The 22,387-nt window shown below is 40.1% G+C and overlaps 1 protein-coding gene across 6 annotated transcripts in view; it reads right to left on the reverse strand.

The window, feature by feature from the left end:
- Positions 1 to 22,387, reverse strand: part of ST3GAL6 (ST3 beta-galactoside alpha-2,3-sialyltransferase 6) — a 71,414-nt gene that overhangs the window by 34,581 nt on the left and 14,446 nt on the right. For 5 of the 6 annotated variants that reach the window (XR_016019613.1, XM_088793960.1, XM_088793959.1 and 2 more), the window contains exon 2: positions 18,220 to 18,373. Coding sequence is in view for 1 of the 6 variants with exons in the window: in XM_088793957.1 (XP_088650083.1) it covers positions 18,220 to 18,373 (154 nt within the window). In the remaining 5 variants the exon portion in view is untranslated. Of the gene's footprint in view, positions 1 to 18,219; positions 18,374 to 22,097; positions 22,119 to 22,387 lie in introns of those variants that run through there. The other variant, XM_088793961.1, reaches the window with a different exon arrangement.

Genomic DNA, 22,387 nt, shown 5'->3' on the forward strand with positions numbered 1-22,387 from the left:
TGGTAAAGTAAGTGTAAATGAAAATCTTAAAATAGAACACTCTTTTGCCTTCATATGTAGAATATATTAAACATCATTTAATTCTTTTTGATAATGAAGGTCATCTTAACAAATGTAATCATTGTGCCGGGCTCTGTTACAGTTGAGACTTTCTGGAGCTAACGAGGTTGTGGGGCTGTTTGCTAACCAGAGGTGATTATCCCGTCCAAATGGCTGCTCTTGCCTCAGCTGTTGCTCCCCACGGCTATTAAGAGAGCCACCACCCCCATAGGCCACTATTATAAATTAGTTTAAAATGAAGGCTATGCCAGAAGAAAGCAAATAAATGAGAAAACTTGAGTTTATGAAGTCTGACAATTAAGTTCGCGAACTTGTTGCAACGATGTTGCTCACTTTTTCATTATGAATTTGTACCAACTGGACAAACAGCTAACCAAGTTTATTATTTGGAAGTGCTGAAAAGGCTGCATGAAAAAGTTCAACAACCTGAACTTTTCCCCAACAGTTCATGGCTCTTGCATTACGACAATGCACCAGCTCACACGGCACTGTCTGTGAGGGGGTTTTGAGCCAGTAAACAAATAACTGTATTGGAAGAACCTCTCTACTCACCTGATCTGGCCCCCAATGACTTCTTTCTTTACCCGAAGATAAAAGAAATATTCAAAGGAAGACATTTTGATGACATTCAGGATATCAAGGGTATTACGACAACAGCTGATTGCCATTCCAGAAAAAGAGTTCCAAAATTGCTTTGAAGGGTGGACTAGGTGCTGGCGTCAGTGCATAGCTTCCCAAGGCGAGTACTTCAAAGGTGACCATATATGTGTTGTATTCAGCAATGAGGTATGTAGCACTTTTTCCAGGATGAGTTCGCCAACTTAATTGTTGGACCTCATATACATACAACTTCTAATTTAGTATATACATATCCCTATGAAGAGTCAACACTGGTTGGAAATCAGAAGACAGGGTTCCTGGCCCAATTCTGCATAATTCCTGGCTTGGGGGACCTTTGGTAAATCAGTTTACCTCTTCCAACCTGAGTATCCTCACGTGTTTACCAGCGAGAGCACACAACCTACGTCTTTGGGGTATTAGATGGATTAACTGAAATGATGGGGGCAGGGGAAGCATTTGGTATAACACATCACACAAAAATACATGCTGAGTATGTTTGTGTATTTTAATGTTGTTTGTTTTCTAAACCTAAAGTGTGAAGGAGAGACTGTTGCATGACATGACAGCTGTCAGACCCATGACCTGGAACCAGGCCCCGAGAGGGAGATTACTTACTGCAAACCCCCCTTAGAGACTGTCTGAGCGTAATCGATGTTCATCCTGACATAAATTGGTACCCACTCGCCCTGCCTCCCACTACATGCTGGTTCCTGGAACAGGCTGTTGTCCTGACTTGGCCAAGCATGTGGTTTCTCATACTTGGTAGTATTCACATACATATTAGTACCCATGACTATCTCTTCCCCCAATTCTTTGGCACCTGCCAAGCAGGCACAGGGATCCATTTTGTCTTGCAGCTGCCCACAACATATCTCCTATGTATGTTTCCCTTAATAAACTCTGTTAATTGACAGACTGGAGTGGCCAGCCTGTTTCTTTGGTCTTTCCTTGCCCTTTTCTTATGGAGGTAGACTTTTCAGTCTGGGGGCATTTCCCTGCTGGGTCTGCATGTACTAACAACAACTGGTGAGGCAGCCAGGAGACCGATGAAATGGGCTTTGGGAAAAAAAAAAAATCTGTGGGGGAAATACCAGGTTGGTCATCTATGTCCATGTGGGGAGGGGTGGCCTGTATTCTAGATATACCGTGTTTCCCCGAAAATAAGACCTAGCCAGATAATCAGCTCTAATGCGTCTTTTGGAGGAAAAGTTAATATAAGACCCAGTGTTATTTTACTATAAGACCGGGTATAATATAATATAATATAATATAATATAATATAATATAATACAATATAATATAATATCAAGTCTTATATTGATTTTTGCTCCAAAAGACGCATTAGAGCTGATTGTCCGGCTAGGTCTTATTTTCGGGGAACAGGGTAGGTGGACTGCTGTGTGAGTACAGGGATGCCCCCAAAATGCTGAGTGGTCTCATGCACTTGTTTGAGGAACTACATGGCAGCAAGGCAAGGAAATTCATGGCGGAAACTGTAGGCTGGTCCTTATGGGGGTTTGGCTGGCCACCAGCAAAAGGCAGAAACCAAGATTAGAAAATTACAGGAAAAAACTGAAACTAGAAAAATATATTACAGCTCTGTTAGCATCAGCACTGGCTGCGAGATGTGGGGGAGGGGTGGGAAGAAAGGTCCTTTGAATAGAGCACACTTTTTTTATGGAAGCCATGAGGTCTCGAACACACGTGCATCTGTTCGTGTGTTCACGTGTGTCTATAGATGTGTTGTTTCTGTGTGGTATTTTCTACCTCCAGATGGTATTGCTAACTGGTAAAAGCTACATTTAATTGGCTTAAAGGAATTAAGCACTTATATAAATTAAGGACTGGGTATTCTAAAATTCTCAGAAATATAGAAACCTATTCAAATGCTTTTCAGGATCAAGCGATTTGGGAAAATATCTGATATTAAAGCTAGTTTAAGTTTGTTGGTTTAATTAAGACGGTATGTCTTTACCTTTATTTTATCAAGGCTTATAAATGTATCAGCAAAAATAATAACTTAGAATGAAGGCTGGTTCTGTCTAAAGTTTTGTCTACCTTTTGAAGTACCTTTTGTCTCATGAAGTTTTGTGGGTAACTTAAACATAATTGTTAAGAACTAATAAATTCAATAGATTTAAATAGAATAAGAGGTTTTTAGGTGAAACCTTCAGCAATAATTGTAGCAGGCTTATGAAAAGAAATCTTTGGAGAAAAAAGAATTTTAATGTATGGTCAAGCTGGCTAAGATTAAAATGGATTTAATTAAGTAAGTGGATTTAAATATCAAAAGTAAGCTGATGCAAAATTAGAATTTGGTTCCCTTTCTCTCTGTTAAAAAGCCAAAATTTTCTTGAATGATGGTCTGCTCCTGATAAGATATTGTTACAAGTTTTCTGCCTAAAAAACAAAGATTCTATATTTTATCAAAATAACTTTCGGTGTTTTATGTTGTCTTAATCGGGTCTTTGACTACTTAAGAAAACTGCATCTTCTCAATAGTAAAAGTCAACCTTCTGTTGTGAAGTTGAAATGCCCTACCTGACTTTCGTCAAAAGGCAGCAGCAACAAAATCTATAAAGATTGTAGCACATGTGGACGAAGTTCATTCTGCTTCTGCAAAAATGACCTCTCAGTGCCAGACTTTTGCTACCCTAATGTCCTTATTATACGGCAACAATCTGCTCCTGAATCAGGTAAATTAAGATGGGTAAACAATGGTTGTAAATTAAATGAATACTTGGGGCTGACGGAAACCCGAGACAGCCATTTAGTTCTCCCAGGCTCAGTGGCAAACCCCATTTTTCAGCTTTTGCATTTCTTCATTCACCATAGTGGATTTAAGCTGGACTTCATTCAATGGCCACTTAGTATGGGTTGTCAATATGTTCTTGTTGTATGTATATCTTCTGGATAAACATGTAGCCTTCCCCTACTATAAGGCTGATGCCCTCTCAGTGACAAAGAAACTGTTAGAAAATGTGTTTCCCACTTGGGGTATACCATCCAAGCGCTTCTTCAATGCAATTTACCCAAACCCACCATATGCCATGGGATGATGGCTTGGGACGTGTCACTGATTTCCTGCCTGACCTCTGTGAAATGGGCTCATTATATTGATGACATAATGATAACTTATGAAGATTCACCTCTACTACAGAAATCCTTGCAGTCTTTACTGGACCACCCACAACAGAAAGATCGGGCAGTGAATCTGCAGAGAATTCAAGGTCCAGTCACCTCAATAAAGTTCTTGGGAGTCATGTGACAGGGTATGACACACAATGTCACAAAGTACTAGCATACTCCATCCAAAAAAACTATGAAAGAAGTATAGGATTTTGTGGGATTCTGGGGTACTGGTGAATATTTACACCCCACCTAGCACAGTGCCTTCACTCATTATATCACCTAGTTAAGAAGGGACATATATGGGACTGGGGAGATAAAACTACTGGTCAAACAGATTGAAGTTTTTGGAATCTCCTAGGCAGGATTGCCGTTTGAATGAGAGGTTTCAGTCACCCCAGAAGGCATGGGCTGACAGTCTGGCAAAAAAGGCAAAGCAACAAGTGCCCCTTGGATTTTGGTCCCAATTATAGAATGGGTCAGATATCAGATATACCCTAGTAGAACAGCAATTATTGACAATGAATACAGAGCCCCTGCAGGTGGAGCCTCTTACCACAGAGCAGCCAGTTACAGTAAGAACTTGCCCTCCCATCAAGGGGTGGACATGTGCTGCCTACCTGACTGTGACAGGGCTCAGACTCCTACATTGACTCAATGGCATGCCTACTTACAACAGAGGAGTGCCCTGTCAAACAGTCCTCTGTCTTTAGAGATACAGCAATTATCAGGCTCCGTTGAATATACAGGCCCTCCAAATGCTCCTGCTCCCATCCCTGTGTCAGCCCCTGCAACTTGCAAAGAAGGAACAGGGGAAGTTCCAGCAGGAGCTTGGTACACTGAAGGCTCTAGCCAGGATAATCCACCTACCTGGATGGCAGCTGCCATCTAACCATTCACTGACACTATCTGGATGGAAATGGGGTAAAAACTACAGTAATCACTGGGCTGAATTAAGAGCTGTCTGGTTGGCAGTCATGCATGAACTCTGACCACTGATCCTATATACTGACAATTGGACTGTTTTAAAGAGGATTGGCTTTATGGATTGGACAATGGAAATGGAGGGGTGGATAATTATGAACAAAACTTTATGGAGACAAGAGATGTGGAAAGATAACGTGGGCTTGCTTACAAGAGCATGAGGCAGATCTTATCTTCCATGTCCACGCTCATAAGGCATCTACACCTCCAGGGAATCAGGAAGTAGACACCATGGCAAATATACACACTTCAGCAACTGACCCATCAGTTGACACTGCAGTTTGGGGACACCAGGAAAGTGGGCACTGTAGTGCCCAAACAAGATGACGTATGAGTATAGCAAAGGAGGCAGGGCTGCCTCGAGAATACGGTGAGCTGGTCTATACAGTTATTGAATGGAGGTTCCATCTCCCAGTCAGTAACCCACAGGCAGCTCAGTTGGTGGAACAGAAAAATGGTGACCTTAAACAACAGATAGAGTTATTACCTGGAAAACCTACTTTGGCTGGGTGGACGAAGGTGCTTTCCCAAGCATTGATATATTTAAATGACCAACCTGTAGGGCCTGTTGATTTACATGCCATTATATGCCAGACTGGGAATGCAGGCTGAGGTACCCAATACCGTAAAGGTGTAGGAAACAAAGGACACAGCAATAGTCCCAACGCTTGCCATGGACCAACAAGCTCTGGCAAAAAGGGCACCAAGCCCTATTGTCCCTGGAATGGGGACCATTTCTGCAATAGGCATCCTGCCAGAATGAGTCGGTTAATTCCCACCCACGGGTGGGAAGGAATTGCTGTCTCCAGTGGGATCCTGTTATCCAAATGCATAGAAACATGCCACGCATGGACTGGGACACACACTGTTCAAAGAGGGGAGATGGTACGGGTCCTAGTCTAGCATATTCCTCCCTGTATTCACCTCCTCACACCAGGAAGCACCACCTCCCTGGCCAACATGTATGGTGTACACAGCCTGGTCATGTTCCAAAGACATGGCCACACCGAAAAATCAAGCTACAAGTGTAATTCTCGTAGAAAGAGATCTCCCAGTTCAAGTCCCTACTAAATATTTGTCTTTGATCTTAGACTTCTGCTGTTTCAGTGGCATCCAGTTTATCTTGCAGTTGCCCAAGATATTGCCCGTATGTAAGTATCCATTAATAAACTCTCTTAATTACCAGACTGGAGTGGCCAACCTGTTTTTTCAGTCTTTCCCTGCCCACTGCTTATGAAGGTAGATTTGCCATCTTGGGGCTTTTCCCTGGGTCTGTGTGTACAAACATCAAGTCAGGTGTTCTCTTTTGCTACACAATAAATTCATGGGTTTTGAGAAAGCTAAATTGAGACTTGGCATATCCTTAATGCAGCCTGTGCTATATTCTTATTGGCCTGACAGGAAAATGTGACTGGGTGTTGCTTTGGCAGAAAGCTCAGCATCTTCTGATGGTAAAGGGAGCAAATCATGAAGGGATATGTCGACCTGCTGCTTCCAGCCCCCTTTCCACTTTGCTCTGTCTTCCTCACCCATTATAATGTATGCTATCTTGATGTATTGTGGGTCATTTTAAAAATCACCTTAAATTTGTCTTGGAAAAAGAAATAAGTTGCACGATATTTAGTGGGTTAAAAAAAAATAGTATGGTTCTGTGTTTCTTAAGAAATCATTGGTAAAATCCAAGTGATGGAAAGAATTAAGGTTTGGAATTATCAGACTAACAGTTGAAGACAGTGAGGTGTTTGGGATATAAGATGCATCACTGAAGTGGTTAACTGAAGACTCAAAGACAGACAAGATAGGTAGCCCAGAACTTGGCCCTTACTACGTGTTCAACAAATGCTAGCTTTCCTTCCTTCTCTCGTGCTGGGTAAATATTGAGAAGGTCCAGGAACTGGACTCCAGCTTGGTTCTAAAGGGCAATTCATTGCATATGTGAGAGGTATTAGGCCATGAGCCAAGCTTCAAGATGACCAGATAGAAGGCTGACAGGAAGCTGATATGCACTTGGCTTGTCTCATTCCTTTGATTGAATTGACCTCAGCAAAATGCTTTTTTTTCCCATATAAGTATCAGTCAAACATGAATATTGGGTATGTTTAAGACTGTGCTGGAAGGTATTTTACTATGGTCCAAAACAGTCACCTAACAACCTATGTAAATACTCAAATTAAATATTTAAGGCTCCACCCAGAATAATATCATTTATGCAAACACCCAACAAGGATGACACCAGTATCCGCAATTTTTTAAAAACATTTACATCCGGCCCGGTGGCTCAGGTGATTAGAGCTCCATGCTCCTAACTCCGAAGGCTGCCGGTTCGATTCCCACATGGGCCAGTGGGCTCTCAATCACAAGGTTGCCAGTTCAACTCTCACGCAAGGGATGTTGGGCTCTGCCCCTGCAACTAAGATTGAACATGGCACCGTGAGCTGAGCTGCCACTGAGCTCCTGGATGGCTCAGTTGGTTGGAATGCGTGTCCTCTCAACCACAAGGTCCCGCAAGGGGTAGTGGGCTGTGCCCCCTGCAACTAGCAACGGCAACTGGACCTGGAGCTGAGCTGCGCCCTCCACAACTAAGACTGAAAGGACAACACCTTGAAGCTGAACGGCACCTTCCACAACTAAGATTAAAAGGACAACAACTTGACTTGGAAAAAAGTCCTGGAAGTACACACTGTTCCCCAATAAAGTCCAGTTCCCCTTCCCCAATAAAATCTTTAAAAAAAACAAACAAACAAACAAAAAAATTTACATCTAAGACAAGACAGCAGATGACCTAGAGAAAAAAACTCAATATTTACAATTGTTTGCTCACTTGTTCCCCAAAACACATTTTTTGGGGAAAATTTATGTATTATTTCACAGATCACGGAAGTATGGGTAACTGAGATTTTTACTGTTCTTCATTCAGTAATATGTGGTTTAGCTGAAAACAAAGTGTGAGAGAACATTCTTTTTTCCTTCAAAAAGTAAAAGGAAACTACTCTAGAAGAGCAGTTGCATACACCACCTGAAAAAAATGTAGGAAGCTTAGCCTCTCTGGTATTTCATGGGCAATTCAAAACGTCCATGTTCAAGCTGCAAAGTAGACTGGGACCAGTCAGGATATAATTGTGATAAACACGTTTAGTTCCCCTGCTTGCTCACAGGAAAAGCTTCCACAGATAAACAAATTCTCTAACTATAATTTTACAAATGGAATAACCATTGTATTCTGAACAAAAGCGATCAAAGGAAAACCAGTTACAATTTAATATAGCATGCCTGCTTTAAGGAAAACAAAACAAAATAAAACAAAACAAAACCATAAGCCCTTCTATATAGCTTCATTTACCAAAACAAACAAGTTTTCCAGATTTTGACGTTAAACATTAACAGATGCTGGCTTCTAGGCTGCAGCTGTCCCTAAGAGCAGGTTCCCTAAGACATCCTTTACAAAGTTTGCATTATAACAGCAATTATTCATCTAAAGTGTGAGTACAGGACATCAGGGAAGAGTGGGACTCATTAGTAGAAATCAAATGTTTATTTCTTCTTAAATTCTGATATGTAACCCAATACACGAATAATCTATATATGCCAAAGTGAGCTTAGCCTTGGCAAAAGTTTTCCTTCTCTTTAAAAGTAAAAGTTGGGGTGGATGGGTGGCTCAGTTGGTTGGAGTACGAGCTCTGGGCAGCGGGGCTGCTGGTTCGATTCCCACATGGGCCAGCGAGCTGCACCCTCTGCAACTAGAATGAAGTCAATGAGCTGCTGCTCAGCTCCCAGGTGGCCAGATGGCTCAGTTGGTTGGAACGTAGGCTCTCGACCACAACGTTGCCGGTTCGACTCCCACAGGGGATGGTAGGCTGTGCCCCTTGCAACTAACAACGGCAACTGGACCTGGAGCTGAGCTGTGCCCTCCACAATTAAGATTGAAAGGACAACAACTTGACTTGGAAAAGTCCCGGAAATACACACGGTTCCCCAATAAAGTCCTGTTCCTCTTAAAAAAAAAAAAAGAGAGAGAAAGAAAGAAAGTAAAAGTATATTTTATTTGTGTGGTGCTTTAAAGTTCATAAAATGCTTGTATATCTATCACTTCACTTAGGGATCAAAACAAGCTTACGTGGGTGTGCACATACGCTCTTGATGAGTGAGGGAATGGAAAGTTTCTGAAGTTAAGTGAGTTGTCCCAGGTCACACAGCTTGAGAGACAAAAACTTAAGGTCTGACCACTTCTTTCTCAGGGTTTTATTCCTGGTGTCACCCTGTCTCTCAAATCAAATGGCATGAGAGGAACTTTCTGCTCTATTGGCAACTAGAGTTCCAAAAAAGTAAATTCAGATATTGGTGAAAGGGAGGTGGTTCTAGGACAGCGTTCTCCAAAGTGACATGGCAGGTGTGAGGGTCAGCACTAGCTAGGGGCTTGTTGACTTGCACATTCCTGAGCCCTCACCTAGCTCTGAATCTCTGAGACTTGGGAAAGGGAGTTGAAACAAACCCCCTCCAATTAGACTCTTATGCACACTAAAATTTGATAATCACTGCTCTGGGACACTCATGAGAACCATAGAGGGGGTGTAAAAAGGATTTACTGAAACCCAGAGACCATAACAGATATTACAGTGGTTATCCTTCTAGACTGAAAGCTCCATTAGGGCAGGACTGTCTGTCTTGTCTATCATTTTACTTCTAGCATTTCTAACAATACCTGTCGCATAAAAGATGCTAAGTGGAGAGTTGTAGAATATAGTTACAGACCCCATAGTTAGATGCTTTGCATTAATTTCTTTTACCCAAAATGCCTAGCCATCAGTATAATGGCTGATTAGACTGCTTATTAGAGATATATGAGTGCTTAGCATGTGCCAAGGCCTGTGATATTTGCTTCTGGTGTACGATCTCACGTAATCCTCACAACCACCCGGTGAGGGGAGTGGTAAACTTCCAATTCCCACTTTATAGATAAGGAAACTGAAGCTCTGAGAGGAGCAGTATCTTTGTTGAGCTGATATGCAGCAGAACCAGGACTGAAGCCTTTACCTAGCAGACCAAGCCTGTGCAGTAGACTGCCTGTCTCCTGATGTGAGCTTTTACAAAGGTACGCAGGCCCATCCCTTTAACACCAGGCTAAACATTACAGAACGTTTCTCTACCTTGTCTCTCCCACCAGCTCCTTAAGCAGTATCAATTCTAGGGATTGCCGAAATGGAAAGGTTATACTCACAAACAGTGCTGAAATAAAACCCTATAACTCCCAACCTTGTTCTTCCCAACCCCGTTCCTCTGGATTTCAGTAAATCCATTATTTTTATCTCCAGGGTCCTGTATCTCTGTTGCGTGTCCTAGAGCAGTGATTCTCAAACTTTAGTGTGCATAAGAATCATATAGAGGACACTAGGTTTATTCAACGCACACTCCGAATCCCAGAGCAACCATGATAGCATTGCTTACAAAAACAAACACAAAAAAACACTATGTTCTGTACACCTGAAACTAATAAAACACACACACACACAATAACCTATGGAATGACACGTGAATATAGTCATATTTTTACTTTTAGACTCTACTAATGCTTTCTCAAACTGAAAGGAACTTGTTTTTCCAACAATTTCCTATTAATAGAAAAAAGTTTGTTTGGCAATAATTTTGGAAGCATTGTTCTATTCACCAAGTACAAAAGCCCTGTGGGTATCTCAGTCAGTATCCTACAACACCAAGGAAGAAAGACAATTCAAGTTCACTTTTCCAGAAGCTGAGGAAGCACGAACCCCTCCTGCCTCACCTCTCTGTACCTAGTTTCCTCCGGACCTGGCTACAGGCACTTCCTAATGCCCGTTTGTAGGCACAGACCCCGAGCTCTGGACCTGACCCTGGCCCAAGGAAAGGGAGTCTGCAGAGCCCTCGAGTAGCAGATCAACAGTTTGGTCAGGTCCCTGCCCATTCCATGCCGACCTTGGACATCTCATCTGCCAAACCTGGGTTCCTGCTGCCAAGGGCCTGAATTATATCCAAGATTTCCAATGTCTATATTCTTCTCTCTCAGTCACCCCAGCAGCTCTGTAGCCGAACTTCCAATTCTTTAGTACCTAGGATCTTAAACCCTGTCCTCTTCTGCTCTCTGCTTCCTCAGTGACAGATGTCCTGCTCTTCTGCTGCTCTGTCTCCTCTCACACCCAGCACACTGTTGCTCAGCAGTAATACCCAATAACTTGCATCTTTGTGCAAATTAGAAAAGGAACCCCTGCATCCCTGGCTCCACACAACCCTACGGACACATATCTTGGCATGAGCAGGATTTGAGCCACAACTTTCCCCTTAGCCAGGTGCCCCTGTTGACGGCTCATCTCCACAACCTTCCCAGGGGGCTCTGCTGACAGGCTGTGTCCGTTCAGGCCTCGGAGAGGCCTTCCTCCATTCAGATCTCCACCAGCCCTAAGCTCACACTCAAGACAGTGTGAATTTGGCCAACAGACTTACATCCTGCCTTCCTTCCTGTTTGTATTTATGGCTCAGTTTGTGACTATTCACACACGCAAGTGAGCATTAGCTCCAGCTCTAGCTGTGCACTAATGTCTAGATTTTCTGGTCTAGCCCTATGTGTTCCCTAAGCCTCCTAGACTTAGCCATCTCCACATAGCCCAAACCTTAACGGAGACACAAAGGACCCCCCGCCCCCCGTGACAGATGTAAAGGCCTCAGTCCTCTTGAATGCATTTACTACCCCACTTTTAAGTGTGGTCCTTATTACCAAGTGGATGACCCAATGTGTCCCTAACCTCATTTACGCCTCAAGGACCTCCACCCTCTGGTGTTGATGAGCCTGCAAATAACAGTACAGGCTAGTAAGTATGTACCAAATGCCCAGCACTGCACTGAGCCCTATGCACACATGAGGATGAAAGCAGGGACATTATCATCCCCATGCTGGAGACACTTAATTCCCAGAGCAGTGGCCAGAATTAAAACTCATTTTTTTTATTAGTTTCAGGTGCACAAAACAAAGTAATAGTTAGACATTTATCATTTGTATCCCTCACACTGTGTGAACCCCCCTCCCCCATCCACTATCCCTCTGACATCGCACACAGCCATTACATTTCCACTGTCTCTATTCCTAATACTGTACTCCGCTTCTTGTAAGTATATACATATACACATATATATACATATATATACATATGTATACGTATATATATACATATATATATATATGCATATATATAAACTTGTAGTTGACATTCATTATTGTTCAGCTTGTCTGGATTTTTTAATTTGTACATTATAGAAAACTACCATTACTGTATTTTTAAACTGTAACATCGTGAAGTTAATATATTCACTTAATAGTTTTTTTTAAGTAAAGCAAGGAATGATGCACATTAAATGTATGCATTTATTTAAATATGCTTACTTAGAAACATTATCATATGAAAACTATTCATGTCACAATTAAAGAGATAAATCTTAAGCAATTAGTAGTCTAGTTAATGGTTTGTTGATAGAAGGACTTGAAAATGCTCAATAGGCCATAATTAGAGAACAAAATAGCATATACAAAATTAAGTAATATGCACTATTATACCTGAAAAAGCTACATTTAAATCTGAAGGATTGAGCTACTGCTATTTGATACATATTAAGGAAAAATCTGATATTAATGAGTAAATTAATACAAAATTTTAGATTGGGTTATGCACCTTTCCCCCAAAAAAATCTATTTATATAGTTTCAACAAATTGAACCAACTGTGCACATTCTGGCTGATTTCTAAATACATCATTTTTTTTTCTTTCTTTAAGGCAGAAAGAGAACATGTATAATTACCCTTCTTCCTGTTTTCTTTCCCAATTCTTCTGTTAATACAATGATATGCAGCTAGTTCCTACACACATACTTTTTCAGTCTTTCAAGAAAGACAGTGCTGTTGCCAGATTTCATTTTGAACATTTGTAGACATTTTCACCTAATTAAAAGTTAAGCCCTCTCTGCCAAAGCAGATGAGCAAATCCTCCCCTGAAAATTGGATGTGCTCACTGCAAAGAATATAAAAAGGAGGAAAATGACTTTTCAGCAGAATTTGGTTTTCTAATAGCACAGCAGGACACACTAAAATCATTCAGCTAATGGCACACTCTACTGGATGCTAAAAATAAATGAGCTGAAGTACCTGTTTTCAAGATTTCTCCCTTCGGATTCAGCTACATTGAAAACATACAAAGAAGCTTTTAAGGGAACTTCTTATGTTCCTACTGCTTATTCATATTTTCTCTTAGAGACCCAGTTCTTTTCCCAGAGTGGATATTTTCTCTATTTCCTTATATTAATATCTGACTGACAAGATAGCCTCCCAGGAGTATTAGATATTGTTCACAAGTTAATGATTGTGACCAACTTTTTTAATTTACTGAGATAAAAAATTTTACATGATAAAATTTGCCACTTTTAAGTACAATTTGATGGGTTTTGACAAATACATACCATCATGTAACAAGCACCAAAATCATAATAAAAGTTTCTGTCAGCCCCCAAAATTCCCGTGTTCCTCTTTGCAATTAACTCCCCTCCCCCCTGTTCCTGATTCCTGATCTGTTTATCACTGTAATTTTGCTTTTTCTAAAAGTTCATATAAATGGAATCATATAGTATGTATCTCGTTTCTGGCTTATTTCAATTAGTATAAGCTTTTGAAAAACAATGTCCATCTTGTTGCTTGTACCCGGAATTCATTCCTTTTTATTGCTAAGTTATATTCCACTGCATGGCTATTCCATAATTTTTATCAATTCACCAGACATTTGGTTTCCTTTCAGTTTTCGGTTATTGTATGTGAAGCTACATTGACCATTCAAGTACAAGTCTTTGGGTGGGCATTTGTCCTCATGGGTCATACAGTAGATACATGTTTAAATTTATATGAAAATTTTATATTGCATTCTAGTGCCTATTTCTGTACAACAGATTTGCTTCAATCTCTCGGTTAAGAGGAAAACACCTCTATCTATAACAATTCAAACTATTGACATCATTGAATAACACAAACCACTGACAGAGGTAAGTATTCATTAATTTATTAATATCTAGCACTCATTATGCACATGTACTCATCTACTTCAGGATAAGGGGAACAGAATTCACAGTTTGGGGAGGGAGTTAAATTACACTCTTTCAAAGTGAGGATGATTATCTGTTGTGAGAAGAAAAGCTAAGTGGTTGAGACCCCTGTTGCTCAAAGTGTGGTCCATGGACCAGCACGACTGACTGGTGTCACCTGAGCACTTGATAGAAATGCAGAATCTCAGCTCCACACCCTGATCCACTGAGTCAAATCTGCATTTTAAGAGGTGATCTGTGTGTTTGAGAAGCAGTGCTAGAGGTCAAAGGAAAAAAGGAATTATGTGGAACTGAGAGGGTCAGGGCTTCACACAAAAAATAGTTCTTGAGAGGAACGAAAGCTCATTCTAAATTCCATGCTATCTCTTTTAAAAGTCTTTTGGGCTTGACCTTTAAAATTTCTAATGAACAGAATTTTCTCTAAAGAAGCTACTCAGGCTCTCTTCAAAAATAAGCGGCTTGGGGCGGCCGATTGGCTCAGTGGTTAGAGCGCAGTCCGATAACACCAAGGTCATCGGTTGGATTCCCACATTGGCCAGTGAGCTGCACCCTCCACAGCTACATTGAAAACAATGACTTGGGCTTGGAGCTGAGCCACCGGTGGGCAGCAGGTTGGCGAGTGGATAGAGCGCAGTGCTCATAACACCAAGATCGCCAGTTTGGTTACTGCATGGGCTGGTGAGCTGCGCCCTCCACAACTAGGTTGAAAACAACAACTTGACCTGGAGCTGAGCTGCGCCCTCCACAACTAGACTGAAAACAATGACTTGACATGGAGCTGATGGGTCCTGGAAAAACAAACTGTTCCCTAATTATTCCCCAATTTAAAAAAAAGAAAGAGGTGGGGGGTGGGGGGGGTGGGAGATGAGGGTAAGGGAGATCGAATATATGGTGATGGAAGGAGAACTGACTCTGGGTGATGAACACACAATGGGATTTATAGATGATGTAATACAGAATTGTACACCTGAAATCTATGTAATTTTACTAACAATTGTCACCCCAATAAATTTAATAAAATAAAATTAAAAAAACAAAACAAAACAAAAAAAAACCTTGAAGCACAGCGAAAAAAAAAAAAAGAAAGAAAGAAAAGAAAAAGGAAATACGTGGCTTTGAGAAAACTTTCCCTGACCATTGTAGGGGACGTTTGTGGTTTCTTTGTAAATTCCCTAGAAATTTTCATTCCCATACTGTTTTCAGTCTTATCCTTCATGTACTACCAATATCACTATGATACTCCTCTCAGATTACACCTATAGGACACACACTTAATTCTACAGGACACACACTTCGTTCTGCATCACCTTCTGATTCACCTAAAAGTGCCAGCTGAACCACCAGCCAAGCCTTTACAAGAACATTTCCAATTACTGCTATTCACAATTTGGGCCCAAGAATTACAGATCTTACAGCTAGAAAGACCGCAAGAGTTCAGGGCATTTGAACAGAGTAAGGTCTTATGTCACCATATTACAGAAGAGGCAACCAAGATTTAGAAGAACTTTAAAAACATGTCAAACGTTACCTCACTTATAAGCGGCAGCATCAGTAGCACAGGGGGACATTTTTGTGTGGATTCCCCTTCAGAATGATTCCGGTCTCATCATGGGTGTGCAATAATAACCTACTAGTCTTTGTTTCATTACATTGCTCTCTGTGGTTTTCAATTCCTGAACCACCTCCGTTGGGTGGTACTGCACGGGCCTCGGTTTCGCTCTAACTTCTCTGCCTGTGCTCTGCCTCCACGTCACACCTAAATACAGGTCGGAGGTAGGTGTTTTCAAGCTATTAATCCAGTTTCCTAAGCCCACGTTTTCATTACTTCTCAGCTACCAGCAATAATCTCTAATCTTTCTTCCCTTTAAACCAGCCCATAGGCTGCACCTGTGGTAAAATCCTGAGCCCAGCTCTCATTTTGTCACCCACCCCATAGGAAAGCCTTCAGTGTCTTCTCATTGTCTGCCAAATAAACATAAAGTCACTTAGCCTGGCAGTTAAGACTTCTACAATTTGGTCCTTCCATCTTTTCATCTTCTCCATTCAATTCATTCTTGTAGGTAGCAGCATAATTAGGTATTAAGGTTGCCTGCTTGCTCATCAGTCATCCTGGGGTTCAGTCTCTGCTCTACCTCTAACTAGTTGTATGACCCTGGGAAGTTGCTTAATTTTTTTATACCTCAGTTTCCTCAGCTGTAAAATGAGAATCATCGTGCTACCTGATAGAGCCATTGTAAGTAGTAAATAGAAAGCACTTAGATAAATGTCTGGCACATGGTAAGGACTCTCCTAATCTTGTTTTAATTCTTATTTTAAAATGAATAAAGTTTTAGCTGCCCATACACCAAATCCTCACTAAAAAAACTAATTTCATAACATCCTGGTAAAAAGCCTAAAGAACTCATGACATCATGTGAATAATAGCCTCAACAAATTAAGCTTCTATTACTATGCTAGCTATTATTTCTGCAGATTCATTTCAACATTTCAAAGTATCGTGTGATAGGAAGCCTTGCTCATCTGCTTCTGAATATAAAATAAAAGGCATTCAAGATAGTTCATTAGCAAAACTCATATAAAATTAGGCCCTATTTCTGGCTATAGAAGCCAACACCTTTTTATGCTTTTCATAATAAAACTGCTCTGTGTCATAATAAAAGCAAACAAATAACCCTGATTTGTAATCAGCATATCCAATTTATGTCTTGAAGCAAGAAATAAAATCAAGAACTCTACTTATAACCTGAGTTGGCAAACTGGTTTCATTTCACACTCTGATTTGGATCCATTATAGTGCTGAGAAAGATTCACATATTGTGTTCAGGGATCAGAAGTAAATACCAAGTTCAACCAGCAATGGCAACAAGGCAGGAATGAAGAGTTGAGTATTTGTCAGCCCTGGAGTAGAGAACGGAGGCAGAGGAATAATCACTGCAACAGATGGCAATAAAGAGTTTAAATTTTCTGAACACTTAGGTGACAACTATTTTAAATGCTTTAGATGTATAATTCTGTCAATCCTCAGAACCACCGTTTAAGAAAGGTACTACTGTCATCCCTATCTTACTAATGAAGGCACTAAAGCCCAGAGAAGTTATAACGTACCCAAGGATACCCAAGTAGTAAGTGGTAGAGCTGAGATTTGAACCCATGCTCACAAAAGAACCTATGCCCATCACCATTATGCTATAAAGACTCAAAATATTTCCACGTTCTCGATGCCAGGCGATATAAATATTGACAGGAATAGCAGTTGCGCAAATCACCAAGAGGATTACAACCCAGATTCCATTAAATTGTTTCTGGCAGTAAGAAACCTGAAGATCCAGCCCTACTTCCAGCCTAGGGACATGCATCGTCTCAGTTCTGCAAGCCCAGTGGTTCAAGGCACCAGAGAAGGGCTTTGAAACCACGAGTGAATGATCTCAGTTTCAATAATGAGGAGCTCAAGAGATTCCCAAGGACTACATCCCAAAACCATCGTCAATGTCCACATTTGCTAGTACCACCAAAGCACAAGGTTCTCAGTCAGTAAGCGTCCTTCACTAAAGGATTTCCAAATGAAACAGTCGTGTAACAAATCCACTATTAGAATAATTGTTCTTTGATAAACCTTAAGTCAGAAAGACTATAAGGATTCATGGGTAAAACATGGAGCTAATTCCTGGTGGACATTTGTACTCCAGAGCTTTTTCAGAATAAATTTATAAATTGGTGTCCTAAACTTGCAGAGGAATACTACTAAGAATATGCCTAAAAATTGTATTAAGGTACTTTAATGAAATTATTATTAATTGTAGGATTTAAAGACAGAGAGGGAACTAGAGTTCATTCCATTGCGAAAATAGGCCCAGAGAGGGCAAGCATCTTGCCCAAAGTTACACAGTTTGTTTATAGCAGTTTTTATAATAATTGTGATGCATGTAATGTTCTAGTTTCAACTTAAGAATCTTCTTCCTCTTTCACTTCTACCTTGGTTTAAAATAATTCCCAAGAAGACCCATTCAGATTTAGAATAAAAATAATACTTAAAACTTCCATCACTCTACCTGCAGCTAATGAAAAAAAAATAGTGAAAAAATATCCATAGCTCAGCTTTGAGGTATGCTGAAGAGTCACTGGTTACATTAAGAGTCCCAAAGGTCCTCTGGCCACATAGTAAAGTAGTAAGAGATAAATTAACAGAGCCTTTATACAAAGAAGAGGGTATTTTAACGTCATCCGCTAGAGGTAGAAACATTGTTTCAGTAAAAGAACATTTCAAGTGTTCAAACTCATACCTAAGAAGTCAGAGACCATGGCAGCGGTGCCTTTGCTTACCTGCACTTTGAAGGAATGTGTTTCCCCAAGGCCTCTGTTCCTGAAGGTGAAAGACGTCGTGACGCTTGGGCCGTCTGCTAAACTGTCGGAGCCTCTCCACTAGAAACCATCTAAGACGGCAGAGGTTGCGCTGCTGCTTCTTCACTTGCAAGTGCTGAAAGAAAACACAAAGATAGCATGCTTATAAGAATGGCCCAGCTACCCGAGAACAATTTTAATTATTACAAACATTTAAATGAAAACACTATTTTAGTAAACTCACTCCTGACCCCTCCCAAAATGCTTCACAGGATGATGAAATGACCAAAAACAAAAACAAAAAACTCCAACAACAAAAACAGCAGCATATATTACATTGCTGTAGTCCATGACTGGTTATCCACCAGCTTCAGCTCAGTCTCCTTGAAAAAAATAACATATCCAGCTCAATTAATCCAAAGCAACCTGGTAATGAAAGAACCATCTGTCTTATTTTTCAGCTTCTCTCCACTCATACACACAGCTTTATTGTTAAGTGCGGAGGTGAGAGGAGCTGCTGCTCCGAAGGAAGGAAAGGGAGGGAGACAGGAGAATGAAGAGGAGGTCAAGGAGAATAAAAATATCTAGAAGAAAATGAGGGGAGAGGAAGCGTGGAGAAATTAGTCAGAAGAACAACTAGTTTAAGAATGTGCTGTGGCCACTTTCTCAAAAAATTTTTGAAAAAAACACCTCAAAACGTTCCTGTTACAGCTTTTCTTACAGAAGACTAACCCTGATATAAAAACAAAAGCAAAACCAAAAAGCGGCATGCTCTGTATTTCTTATGTTAGCAGAAAATATGTTATTTTTTAAAAATTCTTTGGAAACAAAAACAAAACCCACAAAAATATGGCAGTATTTTGTTTCAGAAGCTACTTGTGGTCACTAATGACCTACAATAAGGAAACACTTATGCTTTATAATGAAAATCATGTAGTAGTGTGAAAAAAAATTTAGATTCTACCAAGTAAAGAAAGAAAACTTTTAAAAGCTGAGTACACGGAGAGTATTGCTGTGTGTTCGATGTATGTGTGTGCAACACATTACTGAAAGCCATTAGAGAAAAACAAAATCAATTGATGTGCTGAGTTGTGGACGATAGGGATGTTTTTGCTTAAAAGTTTAAAATCTTAAGATTAAAATCTTAAATCTTACAATTTACAGAGAAACAGAAAATGCTTGTTTTCATATATTTCTATATGCATTTCACGTTTGAAGTGCTAAGTGACCCATATAGAAATTAGAAGCCAGGCACTGGCTCGTTAGTAGCTATTTCTATAATAGAAGTATCCACCAGGAGATAGAGTTTTGAACCTAAGGAAATTATGGATAAACTTGTGCCTCAGCATAATTCTCTGTACATGTATAAAAAGTACAGCTCCTGGGTTTCTATCATCTTCTACCCACTACTACTTAGCTGGAGTAAAGGCGCAATCACAATTCTAAAGTTGGAAGGGCTCTTTAAAAGATTATCTACTCTGAATAGATGGGTAAAGAAAGAAACCTCACTGTCATACCAGGAACAACTGGGGTAATGAGGATTTAGTTACACCTGAAGAAGCTTAAATCAAAGGAGGAAACAATATAGCCCATTCTCACGTTTGGAGGACCTTCATGAAGAAGAGACAGTTAGTGAGATTCTGAAGGCTACCAGGCGGTTAAGCCATGGCCAGTGAATGCAATATACAAGGAGCTGGGTTTGAGCTCCTGCGGAAAAACCCGCTAACATTTAGGTTGCCTGAAAATACTACGCGTTGCATTGTTGGATAATGAGTCACATGTTTCGAAAGATGGTCTGTTCTAAAAACCACTTGGGAAGGATTTGGACAGCAGTGCTTAATAAACTTTAATGTCCATTGGCACAGCCTGAGCATCTTGCTAAAGTGTCAATTCTGATTCAGTAGGGGTGGGTGGGGCCTGAGAATCTGCATTTCTAGCAAGTTCCCAAGTGGTGCCAATACTATGGGTCAAGACTGTGGGTCTTGGGTGTCAAGGATATAGCTTGATTACAAATATCAGAATGTTATTTAAACCAGTTTCCCAAAGTGCACAGCGTCTCCTAACCATATGACTTCAAAAGTCCCCTCCACCTGATTTGGGTGCAGATGATTAATAAATAGGTTAAGTGGTTATTAGCGGGGTTTTATGAGTCCACACATTCAACTTTCCAAAAAAGTTTGTATCTTGGTATCTTGCAGTACCAAGGTCATACGTAGTATCTCCAGGTCATACTTTTGAGCAATAACTAATTTTGCACTAATTCTAAGAAAGAGATAGTTCACTTCCATTAAAAATTAAAAAATGATGCTTTTACTATAAGCTTGGCAAATAACTGAAACCAAATAAATGTGTTCTGATGAATGAATGAATGAATGAATGATTATGTATTCAAAAATGCAATTACTTATGATTTCAGTATACTACAGTTAACAAAAAAGATGGCTATTCAGTAATGTTTCCCGGTGATTTGTGTTATAAAATTGTGGGTCTCTAAAGTTGGGGAGGAGACAGGTCTCTCCCATTATTTTCCCAGTCCTGGAATTTCACCTTCCTTCCAGCCATCTCAGTCATAAAAATTCCTTCAATGCTCTGAAAGTCCCCGTTTCTTGCTTACTTATATTTTTGCTCTGCTCCCCTACTTATCTAATAAATTGGGTCTTGCATCAGTTCAAAATCCTCTGTGATGTCTTTCCTGGAGAAATATGCTAATATCTGAACACACAGGTCTGCCTCAAATTTTAAAGAATTCTTAGGTTTCTCTCCCAGACTAAATAAACCCACAACTAAGTGGGAACCAGTTTCCTGCCTTTCCTCCTGACTCTGAAAGTCCCCCTTCCAATGGGTTTACTGTTTTAGTTTGCTTAAAAGTTATGTTACATTCCATCTGACTTACAAAAGCCCTTTTTTCAAATCACTTATTACATCAGTTTATTCTGAATGAGCCCAGCTTATTCTGCTCCCTGGGAAATACCGTATCTCCTGTTTGTTAATGCCTCTTTTGCTATTTTTAAAAGAAAAACGTGAGTTAACTTGAGGGTAAACAATCAGATAAACAAATCAAATCTTAAGATTAAAGTGTTGGAAATTTTCCTGCATTTCATAGCAAAGGAAAATAAAATTATATTAGCATTCATCAGATGATCCTCTAAAACCAAATTACAAATATGGTACAAATCTTCATTTGGGGTACCTTATGATTTTGTATTACAAATAAACCAATACATGCGATATATATTTTTTATAAAATTATATAATCCTAGATTTATTTCCTAATATACTAGTAGGTTAATTCTTTAGTCAAATTCATTTTCTGAAAAAAATTAGCTGAAAGTTTTCATCCTCCAGGGTAACTTTGTTGATTTAGCCAATAAATAATTTCCCGATGCCACTCTATGCCAGAAATTGTTCTAGGCACTCAAGATACAGCCTTGAAGAAGAAAAACAGTTTACAATCCAGGAGAGAGGTAGAAATCAGCTAGTAGTTCACAAATAATGTTTAAAGTACAATTGTGGTTTGACCTGGAACTCACCCAGGTAGGAAAGGACAGGGAGCTTCTCTGAAGAGTTTGAGAGCATTCGCAGAGAACTCCTCTGAGAAAGAGTGAACAAGATGAAATTAGGGTGGAAATGGAAAACATTCTGGGCAGAGGAAAGAGCATTTGCAAAGATTCTAAGATGAGAATAAAAATAGTATACTGAAAGAATTAAGCCTGCTGATAGCAAGAATGATGATGAAAATAATAATAATAATAGTTAATCTTTGTTGAATGCCTGCTGCATGCACGAACTCATATACGCCTGACAACAATGCTGAGACCGGCACTGTTACCCTCACTCTATGGATAAGGAAACAGGCTTACAGAAGTCAACTTGTCCAAGATCTCAAAGCTAAAAGGTCTCAAAGCCAGGGTCAGGTCTAGGCAGTCTGCTTCATTCTCAATCTGTAAGCTATAATATCTTCCAGGAGCCAGGTGAACTTGGAACTTTCCTCGTGCTCAAGATTCATTCTGTCAACTTTCATTTTTCACAGAATATCATCGTGAAATATAGATGTATTACAACAGCTTCAGTCTCGTTCCTAGAGTCTTGATAAACGTATGGTTCCTTGTGAGAACTTATTTCCTTAGGAAATATTACGTGGACATTTTAT

Source organism: Rhinolophus sinicus, chromosome 17, assembly GCF_057876585.1.
Source record: "Rhinolophus sinicus isolate RSI-liver-muscle chromosome 17, RSI-T2T, whole genome shotgun sequence".
Classification (NCBI taxonomy): Eukaryota; Metazoa; Chordata; class Mammalia; order Chiroptera; family Rhinolophidae; genus Rhinolophus; species Rhinolophus sinicus.